Here is a 17,284-nt window from a genome sequence, read left to right on the forward strand (position 1 = left end):
CGGATTGAGAAAGGCTTTTGATTTATCTGATTTATTTAGATTCAGCATGAGATAACATGCAATCACCTAGCATACAAGCCACAGAAACAAGGAACGTGTTTTCAGGATGATTTCTCATCATACTAAATGCTACTGAATAAATACAGTGTAATAATATGGTCCACACAGCTAATAAACAAATAAAACTACTTCATTTTACATTAGGAATTAGCATTACTTAAAATATATGTATGCTGCATCAATAACCACAACTGTATATAGAACTCTCTAATATCCCAGCTTAATATGCAGTCAATTATAAGCCATTCATAGGCTGTTTCCCCCATTTGAGCATCAACCAATAGCATAAATTTGGGCTCCCTGAATATTCTCCAGCCTAAAAATACCCATAGCTGATGGGTCTTATGTGCGATGACATCCTCTTGCTCGCATACACAGAATCTCTCTTTGTTCCCACATTCGTGACCCCACAAGGAGAGGGCTGATATTTCACAGGATTGCTTCCTCACAAACACATCTATTCACGAAGCATGTCTGATGGAACAGGCTCTTATTGAACAAGAGGGTGAGGGGCTAATGCTGCGCTCGCTCCTTCCTCTTCATTTAACAGTTTCTTTCTCTAAAGGTGAAGAGTATCATTTCTGCACCATTAGCATCACCAAATGGAATTGCAAAAATAATGGCTGTTTTCAAACTGGTTTCCCAATATTTTCCCTCTAGATGGTCTCAAACCAAAATTACAGCACTAATCCAATGTTCAAGTGAATCAATCTACAAGTGGATTAGCTATAGTTATTTCTACATGTAAAGACATCTTTAAATGTTAAAACTTCCGAAGTGTATGCTATTTGCATGTGTTGATTTTAATTAAATTTAATTACACCACTTTACTGTTTTATTCCCATATTCTGAAGGTTTTTACAGAGTGGTTTGTTCATATATCATTTGCCTGATTTGTATAACATTTTATAACAACCTTTTTTTTCTGACAGTATCATCTGATTTATGCAAATATATATGCAGAAATATATGCAAATGAGTGCATATTTAAATGTATTATTTCAGAAAACTTGCTGTGTACTGCGATTAATCAGATGGAGAAGTATGACGCAATTTCTTAGCTGAAAATTTTTACCCTATTCGCCCATTGTGTCTTGCCTTATTGTAAAGTGGCAAGTTTTTAATCATAAAAAACCACATTTCAGCTTCAATAAAACAAATTAAATTCAGGCTCCATTAAATTTCTCACATGTCTCTGCTCCCTAGACTGATTCATGAGGAATAATGATGGACTTTATTCTAAAATATATTCATAATGTTTAATCAAAATATATTTTTACTTTCTTTTTTGATGCATGGGCAGAAAAAAAATATTAACCAATTATTTTATGACCATTCAAATACCAATGAATAGTAATTCACGCTTACATTTATTAATTTAATCAGAGTGACTAAGCAATTTGTCATAAGAATAAACATTACTCATGCACTCTATAAAAGGATTTTTCAAAGTTGTAAAATAAAAATTATTGGACTATTTCAGTCTAATTCTGTTCCAGTCTTTCTTTCTATCTTGGTGTTTATTTGTAAAATGTACTAGCAATGTGAAAATTGTTTAAACACCTTTTTTAGTGTAGTATCTGATGCTAAATTTAAAATCAGAGGAGAATTGCAGAAAAAAGCCTAATTTCAGCTTCCTGCTTACTTCCCCTTCCAACATCTACCTTCTTCTTCTCTTCTTTCTATTTCCCCTCTTCCTGGTCTTCAGTCTTATTCTCTTAATCTATACCTTGAAGGACTCTTTCACATTTACTCCTGAGAGCAGATGAAGGTCTTTAGCTGTGGCTCCTGAAGCCTGACCCAGTTAGTCAAGCCTAAACCTCATTAACCAGTGATGGGAGTATATGGACCCGTTCCATAAGAGGCATTAGGGCTAAAGAGAAAAACCACAGAAGAATAATAATGTATTTTCAGGTTTGCCAGGTGGGCTAATGAGTTCCCACAAGTCAATGATCCGACCCCCTCGTTCTGCCCCGAGATCCCTGTTCATCAGTGAAGCCAGGTTCACGGCCCCACTCTGCTTAGCTTAGCTGCTCTGCTGGGACGCGGCTAGCAGAGTCTGGAGTGCTCAACATGCATGCTAAGAGGTGTCTGAGCATGCTAAATGCATCTTGGGAAAACTCTCAGGGCCGGTGATGTCAGACAGAAGGGTTTAAACATCAGAATCCAGAGTAAATTCTGACTAATGACATAAAGAGAGCAGTATATGTATTGAAAAGCTCCTCAGGTCTTTCATTGCATGACATGATATTTGAGATGTATGTGATGTGTTGACAGTATGTTAGCTCTCAATCTTGGATGACAGTCATGTCTTTTAATAAAAACTAGCTGACCCCTTACGTTTCCAGTAACAAGCATTATTGAAAGTGAAATATGACTTCACAATTACACATTACACACACACATTCACACAATTATAGAAATATAATTTAAAAATATATTATAATATATATTATTATTTATATATTCATATTATAGAAATACAATAAATATATAGATTATTATATTTTAAATATATCAAATATAAAATATGTATATCCTAAAAATATATATACTACTAAATATATTTAAACAATATTATATAAAAATTTGTTTACATATTTAAATATAATATTTTGTAATATTACGTTATCTATGGGCAAAATCCAAAATTATAATCTAATGAATAAAGAGTCATTTATAAATCTATTTTATGTTAAATTTTTTCATTTTTGGCTGTCAAATGAGTCAAAATGAAGCTGTTGGTGTTTAAAAAAAATTCTGGTTCATTCATTACACTGGGAATTGCATTGTGGGATATATTATTCTGTGCTGTGTGCTTTGTTGTATAATGCACAATATTCCATCCGGTACTCCATGCATACAGACAACTTACATTTTGTGAACAATATGGATACTATATAGTGTAGAAAGATTGATAAACTAGCATGCTAGTGCAACACAACACAAACTAAAAATTACTATTAAAAAAAGTGCGATCACAACTATTTGTGATCTTTCTCACACTCACACAGTGCTTTATTGCATCTCGTTAGGACACGGTGCAAATAATCTAGGGTATTCAATAGATCAAAGAATATTATCAATAAATGTTGCAATATGTTAATAGTATAGATACATGAACACTCCATTGCCTACATTTTGTCATTAAAAAGATCCACGGAAAAGCATTTTGTGTGAACGTCTAGTCTGTATGGCCACTGGAGGTGTGGAGAAAATGTTCAAACAGCCCCGGTGCGATCAATGCCTTGATTATGTGCGGATGCTCCTTGCCTTACATCACTCCTTGGCAGTCATGAAGACACTGCTAAATGGTCAAACAGGGCCGGAAAATTGGACTCCTGCCATCTTCAGGGACACATCCTCTCTATAATGACCTTTGACTCTGATCTCAGAATTTCCTGGGAGACTGGACTTTGCAGGGTGTTTTTAAAAGCTGATAGAAATGCTCAAATGGTGGCATAAAATCTTTAGTCTCATCCAAGCTATGGGCACTTTTGGCCCTGTGGACTTTTAGAAAAGAAACTCTTCTTTAGTTAAACATGTTTCAAGTTCTTTAATGTCATTTGACTGCTAACAACATCGTGAACATATAAGAGTGAACATACATGCATCACAGATGGTAATTTTTCTGAAATATAATTTCCGCCATATTTCAAATGTAGTAATGGAAATTTTTTATAAAATGGCCAACTCTTTTTCTTACTAAGACTAAGTTCATAGGTAAGATTTTCAATAAATAATATTTTCACATTTTTTATTTAATTGCATCATATTTTTATCTTAACTGTTTTAAGTCATTAAAATAATTTTAAAATTCATATTCTTTGATTTTATTGTTTTTATTATTTAGATTTTTTTTATGTACTTTGAATTACCATTGTGTATGAAATGTGCTATATAAATAAATTTGCCTTGCCTTTAAAATAATAATTGAAAACAAAATTTACACAATATATTGTTCATAAGTGATATTTACCATTGAAAAAATTTATATAAATCATTTCCATGCAACAAACACAAATAATTGAAATTATTTACATTTTGTTTAGATGATCACAATGTGTTTATATAAAAATATTTTTACAAATATTACTATAACGTGATAATATTTTGATATATTTTCTACTGCAACAATTACATTTAGTCATTTAACAGATGCTTTTATCCAAAGGCACTTACAATATAATTTACAATATAATTTACTTATAATATAATTATATCATTTATATATACCATCATATTATATTATATAATTATATTATAATTACATTATTTTAATTAGAATTTAAGAAATTTGAAATAAGTTTTGTCTGCTACACAAACTGAAAAACACATAACATTTTCATAAGCCGAAAATTATTTTATTCAATTATTTTATTGAAGTTAAACCGTTATTATATAGTTTTATTTTGAAGTAAAAAAAAAAAGATTATTGAAGTATGTTTAACAAGAAAATACTTTCATTCTTCTACTTTTCTACGTTTCTTCTACATTTAAAGTATTAATTGCTATTTCCTTGTTATTTCATTGTAAACTTTATTAGCAATTTCTGAGTGAAAACTGATTCTACACCAGTTGTTTTTCAGCGTAAATTAAGATTGAAAGTCTGGAACAAGGATACAAAAATTTTATTTAAAATAAATATCAACCCTAGGGCACAAAAGAGTCTGTAGCTGAAGAAACACCTTGATATGCAATATCCCAAAAAACTGGGCGTTAGTGCATTAGAGTATCAGTATACACTCTGAATTTGATTTTACAGATCCATTGACTGCGTGTTATCTGACACACTTAGATTTTATCAGCGGTGGATATTGACTAATGGCACTGAAATGTCTTTGTCGTAATATCTGTTTATTGGACACTAGGGACAGGAAATGGAACGGGCGCTGCATTTCAGCACAAGGAAATGAACATGAAATCCTTGTGTCAAGACAATCGGGGACGGGTCCAGCCCTTTAATTAACCCCTAAGACATGATAAATCTCTGAGTCTTTCCTTCTCTCTTTAACCTCTTAGAGGTGCCGTTTCTGAGGCTCTGCTTCAGCCGCTTGAAATGACCGGAGAACTGTTTTCATTAGGATAAAAAGAAATTCTCTGGACACAGAGTGATATCCAAAAAAACAAAACATACTGGAAAATCTGTGCTTCGAGAAAAACTGAACTGTTATGTTGCACTAAATCAATACGACTTAGCCTAAAGCAAAAAGGTCAATAAATATTTTAAAATAATTTCCTGAATATTCATAAAATTAAGGAGGTCATGTTTTTAATTTTTCCACTGAAGTCAGCTTATAATGTTAGCCCAATTTTGTTGTGCCAAAAACCATTTTCCACTCTTTCTCTGATCTTATAATTAAATAAACAAGTTTTCTATTTATGCGCCATTAAAGAAATAGCTCACCCAAAGATGAAAGTTGGCATCATTCACTCACCCTTATATCATTCCAAACTTGTCAGAGTTTCTTTCTTCTATCGAACACAAAAGAAGATATTTTGAAGAATGTTGGTAACCAAACAGTTGATGGTCTCCATTGACTTCCATAGTATTTTTTCCATACTGTGTACATCAATGGATACCCGCAACTGTTAGCTTTAAAAAAGTCATACAGCATTTGGATCAACTTGAGGGTAAGAAAATGTTTAAATAATTGTCTTTTTTGGCTGAACTATCCCTTTAAGAGGTCTATGCAAACACGCTCTTCGCAAAACATGTATATTTTGACAAGCTCACAAAACAATCTGTGCTGAAATGTGCCACACAAACTGCTGAGATCAAACCAGACGGTCATCACTGACATGTGTTAATGAATTCTGTGCCATTTCAATAAATGGTCTTGGGAAGTTATCAGTTCTGAAGGTTACACTATGTTTCACAGTATATAAGTTTTATTTAAAAAAAAATAAAAAATCAGACCATTATTTCATATGTCAGGCTTTACAGGGTTAATGCGAAAGTAACATTTTAGGTGCACAATTTCAGGTGGTACAAACACAGACAGTGCCTCACCAAGAAATTGCCCCTCTAAGTATTAGACTCCATCATAAAAATGCCACTCCAGCGCACTGAAATAACTCAAGTCATCAGACAGGGCAGTTCAAGTGCTTTCTAGTAGAAGAGAGTGTTGCATGACAAACATTCAAGCTTTTCGAGCCACAGTGATGAAAAGTGGCTGTCAGTGTGGATTATGACCATCTTTAAAACTGACGGGACGTGTACAGATGTGGCAGCTCTGCCACTGACCCCTTACGACAATACCAGTGGGGAAAAATGCACAGTTTCTCCCTCCCGCCACAGAAAATTAAAAGGATTAATGAGACCATGTTAACCAGTAAAATCCATGACATTTTGGGACTACGCTTCATTCATTTAGCTTGACAGGCACTCACAAAGGTCAAAGGTCATATATATATATATATATATATATATATATATATATATATATATATATATATATATATATATATATATATATATATATATATATACAGTGGGGATCGAAAGTTTGGGAACCCCTTGCAGAATCTGTGAAAATGTGGATAATTTTACCAAAATAAGAGAGATCATACAAAATGCATGTTATTTTTTATTTAGTACTGTCCTGAGTAAGATATTTTCCATAAAAGATGTTTACATATAGTCCACAAGACAACAAAAATAGCTGAAATTATTAAAATAACCACATTCAAAAGTTTGGGAACCCTTGGTTCTTAATACTGTGTGTGGTTACCTGGATGATCTACGACTGTTTTTTTGTTATGTGATGGTTGTTCATGAGTCCCTTGTTTGTTCTGAACAGTTAAACTGAGCACTGTTCTTCAGAAAAATCCTCCAGGTCCTGCAGATTCTTCAGTTTTCCAGCATCTTTTGCATATTTTAACCCTTTCCAGCAGTAACTGTATGATTTTGAGATCCACCTTTTCACGCTGAGGATGATTGAGGGACTCAAACACAACAATTAAAAAAGGTTCAAACATTCACTGAAGCTCCTGAAGGAAACACGATGCATTAAGAGCCGGGGGTGAAAACTTTTTGAATTTGAAGATCAAGGTAAATTGTACTTCATTTGTCTTCCAGGAAACATGCAAGTATCTTCTGTCGCGTCAGAAGGGCAGTACTAAATGGAAAAATATGATATTTCAACAAAATAAGAAAAATTTGGACATCTTCATCCTGTTCAAAAGTTTTCACCCCCCGGCTCTTAATGCATCGTGTTTCCTTCAGGAGCATCAGTGAATGTTTGAACCTTTTTTAATTGTTGTGTTTGAGTCCCTCAATCATCCTCAGCGTGAAAAGGTGGATCTCAAAATCATACAGTCACTGCTGGAAAGGGTTCAAATATGCAAAAGATGCTGGAAAACTGAAGATTCTGCAGGACCTGGAGGATTTTTCTGAAGAACAGTGCTCAGTTTAACTGTTCAGAACAAACAAGGGACTCATGAACAACCATCACAAAACAAAAACAACAGTCGTAGATCATCCAGGTAACCACACACAGTATTAAGAACCAAGGGTTCCCAAACTTTTGAATGTGGTTATTTTAATAATTTCAGCTATTTTTTTGTCTTGTGGACTATATGTAAACATCTTTTATGGAAAATATCTTACTCAGGACAGTACTAAATAAAAAATAACATGCATATTGTATGATCTCTCTTATTTTGGTAAAATGATCCACATTTTCACAGATTCTGCAAGGGGTTCCCAAACTTTCGCATGCCACTGTATATATATATATATAAAGGGTTGGTAAAAGTGTTTAATGTTTTTTAAAGTCCTGTATGCTCAGAAAGGTGTATTTATTAATTCTGAAAAAAACATTACAAATATTATTACAATTTAAAATAACCGGTTTCTATTTAAATATGCTTTAAAATGCTATTTATTCCTGTGATGTCACATGATCCTTCAGAAATCATTCTAATATGCTGCTTTGATGAATATAAAGTTAAAAGAACAGTATTTATTTGAAACAGAAATCTTGATGTCATTAGTGTCATTTTTGATCATTTTAATGCATCCCTGCTGAACATAAGTATTCATTTCCCTACTCACCCCACCTTTTAAAAGTTAATGCACAGTAGCAAAAACAGAGGGTGAAAATGGCGATGTTTAACAAAACTTTGTTTTTAGGAGCATGAAACCTTGACTAACATTATAAATTCAGGTTCTGTGATATGTCCCATTAAAATTTGTGACAGCGCATGCCATTGTTTTTGAGTTGGGCAATATGAGTGGAAATTTCAAGATGAAGCACACTAAGATAACTCATCCTGCATCCTTCATCCTATCAAAGCACCTGCTTCCCAGTGGCACATGCTGAGATAAATTGAATCCTGGGTGTCCTTCATTCACCGGCAGATTGACAAGGCTTCACTGCTGAATTCACCTCGATTAATCACGTTTCACTGGAGGGAATCAGATGTCAAGTGAGTGATGATATTTGACTTTGCTGCAACACTGTGAGGGGCAATTAATTGAGAGGAAAGGATTTTACTTTCCTTTTTTCAGATCTGTTCGATTTGGCCGTATTGTCAAAAGCTAACTTCACCGTCAACTCTAAGCACAATCAGAATAGATGCATTAATGATCTGAGGTGTTCACATATCTGGGCAAAACACTGACAACACTCATTGCTGACACACACACACCAAAATATTTACTGGAGAAACCAACTGCTGAGTTTGGAAATGGCAAAATTTTCTGACATTTTCCACTCTCCTCAGTTGATGATGGGAGTGTGTGATATTTGATTATTCTTAGACCACCCATGAACACAGCAAAAGAAAAAGAAAGCCAGTCATAAATATGTATGCACAGCCCCGCTTCATGATATTCATGTTAATGGAACTTAATTGAAGACACTGTAAGACTTGGAAATATACATTTTATGAAAAATTTACTTTTAATACTTTACTTTTAAAAGTGAAGTGACATACTGCCAAGTATGGTGACCCATACTCGGAATTCGTGCTCTGCATTTAACCCATCCAATGTGCACACACACAGCAGTGAACACACACACACACTGTGAACACACACCCGGAGCAGTGGGCAGCCATTTATGCTGCGGCGCCCGGGGAGCAGTTGGGGGTTCGGTGCCTTGTTCAAGGGCACCTCAGTCATGGTATTGAGGGTGGAGAGAGCGCTGGGCATTCACTCCCCCCACCTACAATCCCTGCCGGCCCGAGACTCGAACCCGCAACCTTTGGATTACGAGTCCGAATCTCTAACCATTAGGCCACGACTTCCCCACAGACGTGGCCTAATGGTTAGAGGATTTTTTGTAATGAAATAAAGATTAAAAAAATAATAATTCTAATAATATCATGTGGGTGTGTGCCGTGTGTGTATACTGTAATGGCTGCTAAAAATTTAGCTGTTAGGGAAGCAGACTTCACACAAAGGATTAGTTCAATATGGTGGCATTTATTGACAGCAGAGTAACAGCAGATAATGAGATGGTAAGTTATACGTGCAAAGATCTGGTTGTTGGAGAGATGAGTCGATAACAGGACTGAAATATCTTGGCAGGAACTCGTAGACGCTGGGAGAGCCACACACCTCACTGTGAGTCTTCGATGGGCTGACAGGAGATTGCTGGAAGAATCTGGATGCAGGAGACAGAGGGACACAACACTGGAGAGAACACAAGAGGCAAGTAGACAAGCAGGTAAGTCACTAGTAAGTCGCTGAGATAGCTTAAGGAGTCCACTTCGTAAGATGTCCAATTCGTAAGAACGAGACCGGACGTCTGACTGTGGTGAGGTGTGTGGTTTTATGGTGAGGAGTGATGAGGTTTAGATGACGTGCAGGTGTGCTCCATTAGAACTCAGGTGATAGGTATGCTGTCATCTTGTGCCTGGGAACTGCACGTTGGAGCTGATGGTGAGCATCGTCCCAGACCCTCTCGCTCTCTCGGAACCAGTAGTTGACCGCAGGTACCTCCGACGGTTCCCCCGACCAGGGGAATAGGTGGCTGGTAACCGAGTACGCACTGGAAGGGAGTGAGTCCAGTAGAAACTTGATGCAGGGAATTCTGGCCGTACTCGGCCCAGCCAATGAACTGGTTCCAAGAGTCCTGGTGGCTATGGCAGAAGGTTCGTAGGAAGCGACCGATTTCCTGGATTTTCCTCTCCGTCTGCCCATTCGTCTGGGGATGGTAACTCGAAGATAGACTTACTGTCACACCTAGGAGTTTAAAGAAGCCTTTCCATACTCTGGAGATGAATTGTGGGCCTCGATCTGACACAATGTCTTCTGGAATGCCGTAGTATCTGAAGACAAAGTTAAATAATAATTCCACTGTCTCCATGGCTGTGGGTAGACCTCTGAGGGGAAGAAGTTGACAGGATTTAGAGAATCGATCCACAATCACTAGTACACGTGTTACCGTCTGATGCTGGCAGGTCTTAGGTCTTAGGAACCTTAAGTGCAGCAGATTTTTTTTTGTAACCTTGGCCAGATCTGTGCCTTGCCACAATTCTGTCTCTGAGCTCTTCAGGCAGTTCCTTTGACCTCATGATTCTCATTTGCTCTGACATGCACTGTGAGCTGTAAGGTCTTATATAGACAGGTGTGTGGCTTTCCTAATCAAGTCCAGTCACTATAATCAAACACAGCTGGACTCAAATGAAGGTGTAGAACCATCTCAAGGATGATCCGAAGAAATGGACAGCACCTGAGTTAAATATGAGTGTCACAGCAAAGGGTCTGAATACTTAGGACCATGTGATATTTCAGTTTTTATTTTTTAATAAATCTTCAAAAATGTCAACAATTCTGTGTTTTTCTGTCAATATGGGGTGCTGTGTGTACATTAATGAGGGAAAAAAATGAACTTAAATGATTTTAGCAAATGGCTGCAATATAACAGAGTGAAAAATTTAAGGGGGTCTGAATACTTTCCGTACCCACTGTATATATATATATATATATAGCATTGGTCATTCAATAGCATGCATGGAATGATTTGTGCAGTGAAGTATAAGTTTAGAAATATTACGTTCACACAATACAGCAAATGAGTCTTTTGTATCTTTGTCGTTGCTTGAAATCCTAAATCTTCATTTTAATAGCATGCAAAAGAGTAAGAAACTACATGATTCAAAGTTTCTCCATTTGTGTTCAATGGAAGGAGGAAAATATATAGATCTGCAACAAGGTTAAGTAAATGATATAGGAAACAATCATTATAAGTGCATAATCATACTAAATACATTTTAATGCAACATCATTCTGCTCACATCATCCTCCTCGCCAAAAAGTGAAATAAATACATTAAACTGCACAGATGATGGAGTTAAAGAGTGTCCTGCTAAGCCGAAATAAAGCTGATTAAGACGCCTGGATTAAATTGCTCATAAATGTTCCACAAAGCAATAAATGGGCATTAAGCTGCGAACAAAACTATGAGGCTCATTATCGGGAGAATTTCATAACGGAGACTGAATGTTAACTCAATTTTAACAGCTCCTGCCAAGTCAAGGCATGTGAGTTCCTCTGACCTGATTACTGCCACATGATTAAACGGCCAATTACATTGCGGCACAAGGCCCCGGAATAGCCATTCTGGGAGCAGAAATCATCAGATCCGCTCCACTGTTATTCTGAAAGGAGAAATACTGGATCAATGAGTTCTAAGCTTTAAGCAAAAATTCACTGTTTCTATATATAGGACTTTTCTCCCAAAGCTCGCTAGTAAAAGCATGTCATATAGAACGACTTGTTTGTAATTCAATTTTGGAGCTTATCTGATGAATAATTTCTTAGAATGAAGATCCAAATTAAACAGATACTTTGTAACACCTTTCAGAGGGTTCCGCCTTCAAGCCTCAGAGGGATGAATGGCACATTTCATTTAACATTTCACATGATTTCAGCTGTCGGCCGTGCAGTAATGGTGCCACAGGAAATGAGAACAAAGTTGGGCTGTTAGACCCAGGAAGTCCACGCAGCCATGTGAATGGCTTGGGTACACCAGAACAATAACATTAGCCCACCCGCCCCTCAATGAGCCATGAACATTCCATGCATTATCTCCTGGGTTGCTAAGAAAAGGAGCCACTTTCTTCGAGGATTACATTACGTCTTAACAACTCTGACAATGTGAAAAACTCAAGTACATGATTAGAAGAACTTGCCGGGTTCAAAGAGGACGTTTGTTTCCAAAAAAAAAAAATCGTCTTGTACCAAGGTTTCTGATTATACATATTTTCAAGTAACCTACCATGTGGTTGCTGTAGTCTGGTGATAAGCATTTAATGCAATGCATTCAATGCAAAAGGTTAAGATCTTTGTTTCAGGGGCAAAATCTAAAACATTGAGGAAATTTTATATATATATTGCTCAATAGGAACCAAAAACTGCCACATTCTTCAAAATATTTTCTGTTGTGTTCAGCAAACGATTTTCGGGTGAACTATCCCCTTAACTTTCTACCAAGAAGCCCATCCCCTCCATATGCCACAGATTTAGCTGGGTAGATCAATTTCAAAGAAATATAATCCATTGTAAAACATTAGCAATTTCCCCTAAAACAACTTCTATCCATTTGCAAACATTATTAGCTGTAATGCAAGAAAGATATCTTAAGCAAATCTTCCTGTGCCGTGTGAACCACATGGGTTTTTCTACAGATGAAACGTGATTAGATTTAGCTTAGCTGTCCTCACTATCCATGTGGCAGATAAAAGAACCGCTCTCCCTCCAAAAAACGATTTTCATTGAGTTTGCTGTTGACTGGCACAATGTTAATTACTGAAACAAAGGATCTGAACACTAACGCACACACATACCCCACAGTCAACTCATTTTCTCCATGAGGTGAGGACGGGAAAGAGCTCTACCGAAGGTAATGGAGGACAAACTCTTTTTTGCTGCTCCTAGCATGTCATGGGGAATTACTCGATGTTGCATATTTGATATCTTATTATGTCACATTGTTTCCACAACCCCGTTGCACATTGAGAAAAGCAGCAACGTGGCAGGTTTACCCTTGGTACAAGTTTAAAGGGATAGTTTACTGTGAAAAAAAAGAGAGAAAGTTGTGTCATTATTTACTCACCCTCATTTTGTTCCAAACCCATATGGTTTTTTTTGTTTTGCCATAAATTAAACATTTTTGTAAAATCATTATGCTGCTCTTGCAATGCAAGGATTACCAGATACTCTCCAGCTCCAAAAAGCACAAAGGTTTTGAACAACATTACGGACATTTTACTTTTTGAGTGAGCTACTTCTTTAAGTGGTTACTATCTAAATGGATGACAATCACTCAGAGCAAAACAACCTTGAGGGTTATTAATGCAATCTGAATCTTTCCTCCAATTAAGCTTTGTATTGCATTGCTTTAAGCATCCACAAATACAATATGACATACAATATTACTGGGCTTTGGAATAAAAGACAGACACTGAGAACATTAAGCATGATGGATCAGACCAAGCTCATGATGCTAATTATAGAAGCACAAATAATGAAACATGCACATTATATAGGTGTATCTTATAATATATCAAGTGTATCATAAAGAATATATGTGAACAGTCAAAAACTGTCAGGATCCAGAAACTCACTCCTGTATTGATTGCATTATAAAGTTAGCTGAATACAGAATTTTATAATACAAACAATCAAAGTGGCCAAAGATCCCATATGATATTTTGGTTTCATTATACTATATATGCCCGCTTAATTTGACCTGTAGTACAAACTTTGTGGGACAAGTTAGCAATAGTGATGTGGCACTAAATATGTTAATTTCTATACACTGGCATCCAGCTGGTTAAAAGATTCCTCAGTAAGAACAGGCTTCACTTTCACCCTAAGAGCAGATTTTACTTTTGGCAGGTTCACAATGGGCACTGAAGCACCCAGCGTGCAACCCGATCTGCCCCTGCACAGATTCCACCTCCTGGGATATTGTTCTGGGAGATAAAGGCAAGTGGCGGGGATAAAAAGGACCAGCAGATGGCAAAGAGAGAGAAAGAGTGGGCAGCCTGACTCATCTGACCTAGGACTACCAGCTGTCATCCTCTCTGCATAACCACACACACAACTGGAGCAGCTGAAGCCTCCCATCCGGATACTCTTACACACACGGACAGACAAATTACCAGACAAAACAACTCCAACAAGTCAGAAAAATGCTTCTGGCGCATTTAAAGTTAGAACATCCCAATTACGATCAAAAATCAACAAGGGCTTGAGACAAAAAAAAAACATGCAAAAAAAAAAAAAAACGTTACCAAAAGTGACAAAAATGCTTTGGTTTTTAAAATATAGGAGGAAAAATGCTTTCTATCCTTTATCAAACAAACAACATAATTAAATTTTAAACTCCTATTTATGTTCTTTTCTAGATTCGGTTAGTAATGGATTCAGTGACTGCAGATGCTATAAACTGACTGTAAAAAAATAAATGTTCTACCAGAAAATACAACTTCAGACTTTCTACTTGAAAAACTCACATTTAATTCAGTGTGTTGCTTGTAATTTCTTACTAGCAGTTGAAAAAGTTAATTTTTTTGTTAGGTGTATTCTGTCATTTCACAGTCTTTAATGCAACTTTTGTGCTATTATGATGGGTTTTGATGCAAAAGACAAAAATTTGATCTGAAAACACTAAACATATATGCATTTATAAAGGTAAAAAAGCTACTTAAAATCTATCTGAAGGGTAAAGTTAATTTCTGACACTGACCCCCACCCAAACGAAACTAAAATTTGGCCACCTTAGAACCTGTTCAAGAGTAGATTTTCAGCCTCAGGTTGCAGTTTTATTGGGCCAAATTGTACACAACAGGTGTTCTGTGACTTTAACAGGCGTTCAAGAGAAAATTCCTCTGGTCCCAGCATGCACTTGTGATTGATGGATGCACACATCACAAGACAAAAGAGACAAAGTGTGCATTTCTCCACAAGACCTTTCCGTCAACGTGATGAAGACAATCGGTGATGCTCACTGCAAGCATGCAGACCGAGGATGTTTTGTAGGAATCAATATAAGAAATAACTGACATTAGAACATTAAGATTTCCTAAATCTCTGTCCAAATGAATAGTACAAAAAATGACAGAAGAAACCTGCCCATGGCTCACCAATATAAAAACAGGACTTGCTTCACCTCTCTATTCAGTAGATGAAAATAAAGATATAATTTGAAACAGCTATTACAAACATCACATCTGGATGCATTATTGGGAACTCTAATGTGTGCATTAGAACAGATTGCTTCAGTTTACTCTGATGTAAACATGGTTGAACAAACCAGGTGCGAATGCAATAAATAATAACAATAGCATGACAAAGTTGAATTGATTTCTGAGCAAATCCAAACACAGGATTTATCCAGTAGTTTTTCTTACCTGTTAAACACTTTCTTCATCCTCTGGAACAGCGATGGTGAGGCGGTGACTGTCTCTGATGGAATGGTCTCAATAGTGGTGACAACATGGTTCTGGTGCTCGGGCATCATCTCTAAAGCTGAAAACTAAAGCGCTCAATCAGTAAGCAGTGATCATTCCAAAGGCTTTGGTTATTCCGAGCAGCTCCAGCTCTCCATACTGCAGGTGAGAATAAACAGGTGTATGTATCTCTCCCCAGTAAGTGCTGGAGGAGGAGGGATGCTGGAGGCTCCTAGAAGTCGCTGGATGTTACAGATTCATGCGCGATGTTGCACCTGTCCCCCTGTTTGCTTTCTGAGCAGATGTTTCCCGGTGCTTTGGTGCGCATTTTCTGAACGCCAGATCAGGACTGCCGTGATTATTGGGAGGAGGTGCGCTTTTGAGTGAAATAGACTGTTTGACCGCTAGAGGCCACTGTTTCCAACGGTACGCGTCAACCAATGAGAATGATTTAAAAAAATGACGCTCATAAAAATAAAAAGCTGTAAGAAAGAAATGTCAGCACATTTGATAAATGTTATAATACGTACTGTAATAAATAAATATAATTATATCTTGTAAATATGTGACCCTGGACCACAAAACCAGCCATAAGTGTAAATGTTTCGAAATTGAGATTTATACACCATCTGAAAGCTGCTTTCCATTGATGTATGGTTTGTTATGATGGGACAATATTTGGCTGAGATACAACTACTTGAAAATCTGGAATCTGAGAGTGGAAAAAATTAAAAATATTGAGAAAATCGCCTTTAAAGTTGTCCAAATGACGTTCTTAGCAATGCATATTACTAATCAAAAATTAAGTTTTAATATATTTACTGTAGGAAATGTACAAAATATCTTCATGGCACATGATCTTTACTTAATGTCCTAATGATTTTTGGCATAAAAGAAAAATTGATAATTTTGACCCACACAATGTATTTTTGGCTATTGCTACAAATATACAAATATACAAGGGGAAGTCGTGGCCTAATGGTTAAAATATTGAGAAAATCGCCTTTAAAGTTGTCCAAATGACGTTCTTAGCAATGCATATTACTAATCAAAAATTAAGTTTTAATATATTTACTGTAGGAAATGTACAAAATATCTTCATGGCACATGATCTTTACTTAATGTCCTAATGATTTTTGGCATAAAAGAAAAATTGATAATTTTGACCCACACAATGTATTTTTGGCTATTGCTACAAATATACAAATATACAAGGGGAAGTCGTGGCCTAATGGTTAGAGAGTCGGACTCGTAATCGAAAGGTTGCGAGTTCGAGCCCCCGGCCGGCAGGGATTGTAGGTGGGGGGAGTGAATGTCCAGCGCTCTCTCCACCCTCAATACCACGACTGAGGTGCCCTTGAGCAAGGCACCGAACCCCCAATTGCTCCCCGGGCGCTGCAGCATGGCTGCCCACTGCTCCGGGTGTGTGTTCACGGTGTGTGTGTGTGTGTGTGTGTGGATTTGTTCACTACTCACTGCTGTGTGTGTGCACTTGGATGGGTTAAACGCAGAGCACCAATTTCGAGTATGGGTCACCATACTTGACAATACGTCACGACTTTACTTACTTTTTATACCCCAGCGACTTAAGACTGGTTTTGTGCTCCAGGGTCACATATAAGAAAATGCGGTAATATATAAATGTAAGCGCATTTACTAAATATCAATGCACTGTAAGTATAAATTAACTAACAACAAATAAATAAATGTAAGCTGATTTATTAAATAAAAATAAGTACTGTAATATAATGTAATAGGCCTAAATGTAATCATATTTAGTAAATATAAGAAACAAATCGGTAATAAATAAATG

General features: G+C 36.5%; 1 protein-coding gene across 1 annotated transcript in view; it reads right to left on the reverse strand.

The window, feature by feature from the left end:
• The window catches only part of LOC306843896 (solute carrier family 35 member F1-like), an 86,820-nt gene extending 70,996 nt beyond the window's left edge, over nt 1-15,824 (reverse strand). Inside the window, exon 1 of the mRNA XM_079375602.1 lies at nt 15,433-15,824. Coding sequence (XP_079231728.1) covers nt 15,433-15,542 — 110 coding nt within the window. The 5' untranslated portion in view covers nt 15,543-15,824. The remainder of the gene's footprint in view (nt 1-15,432) is intronic.
• Nucleotides 15,825-17,284: the final 1,460 nt, after the last annotated feature.

This window comes from Barbus barbus (genome assembly GCF_936440315.1).
Source record: "Barbus barbus genome assembly, chromosome: 24".
In the NCBI taxonomy this organism is placed as follows: domain Eukaryota; kingdom Metazoa; phylum Chordata; class Actinopteri; order Cypriniformes; family Cyprinidae; genus Barbus; species Barbus barbus.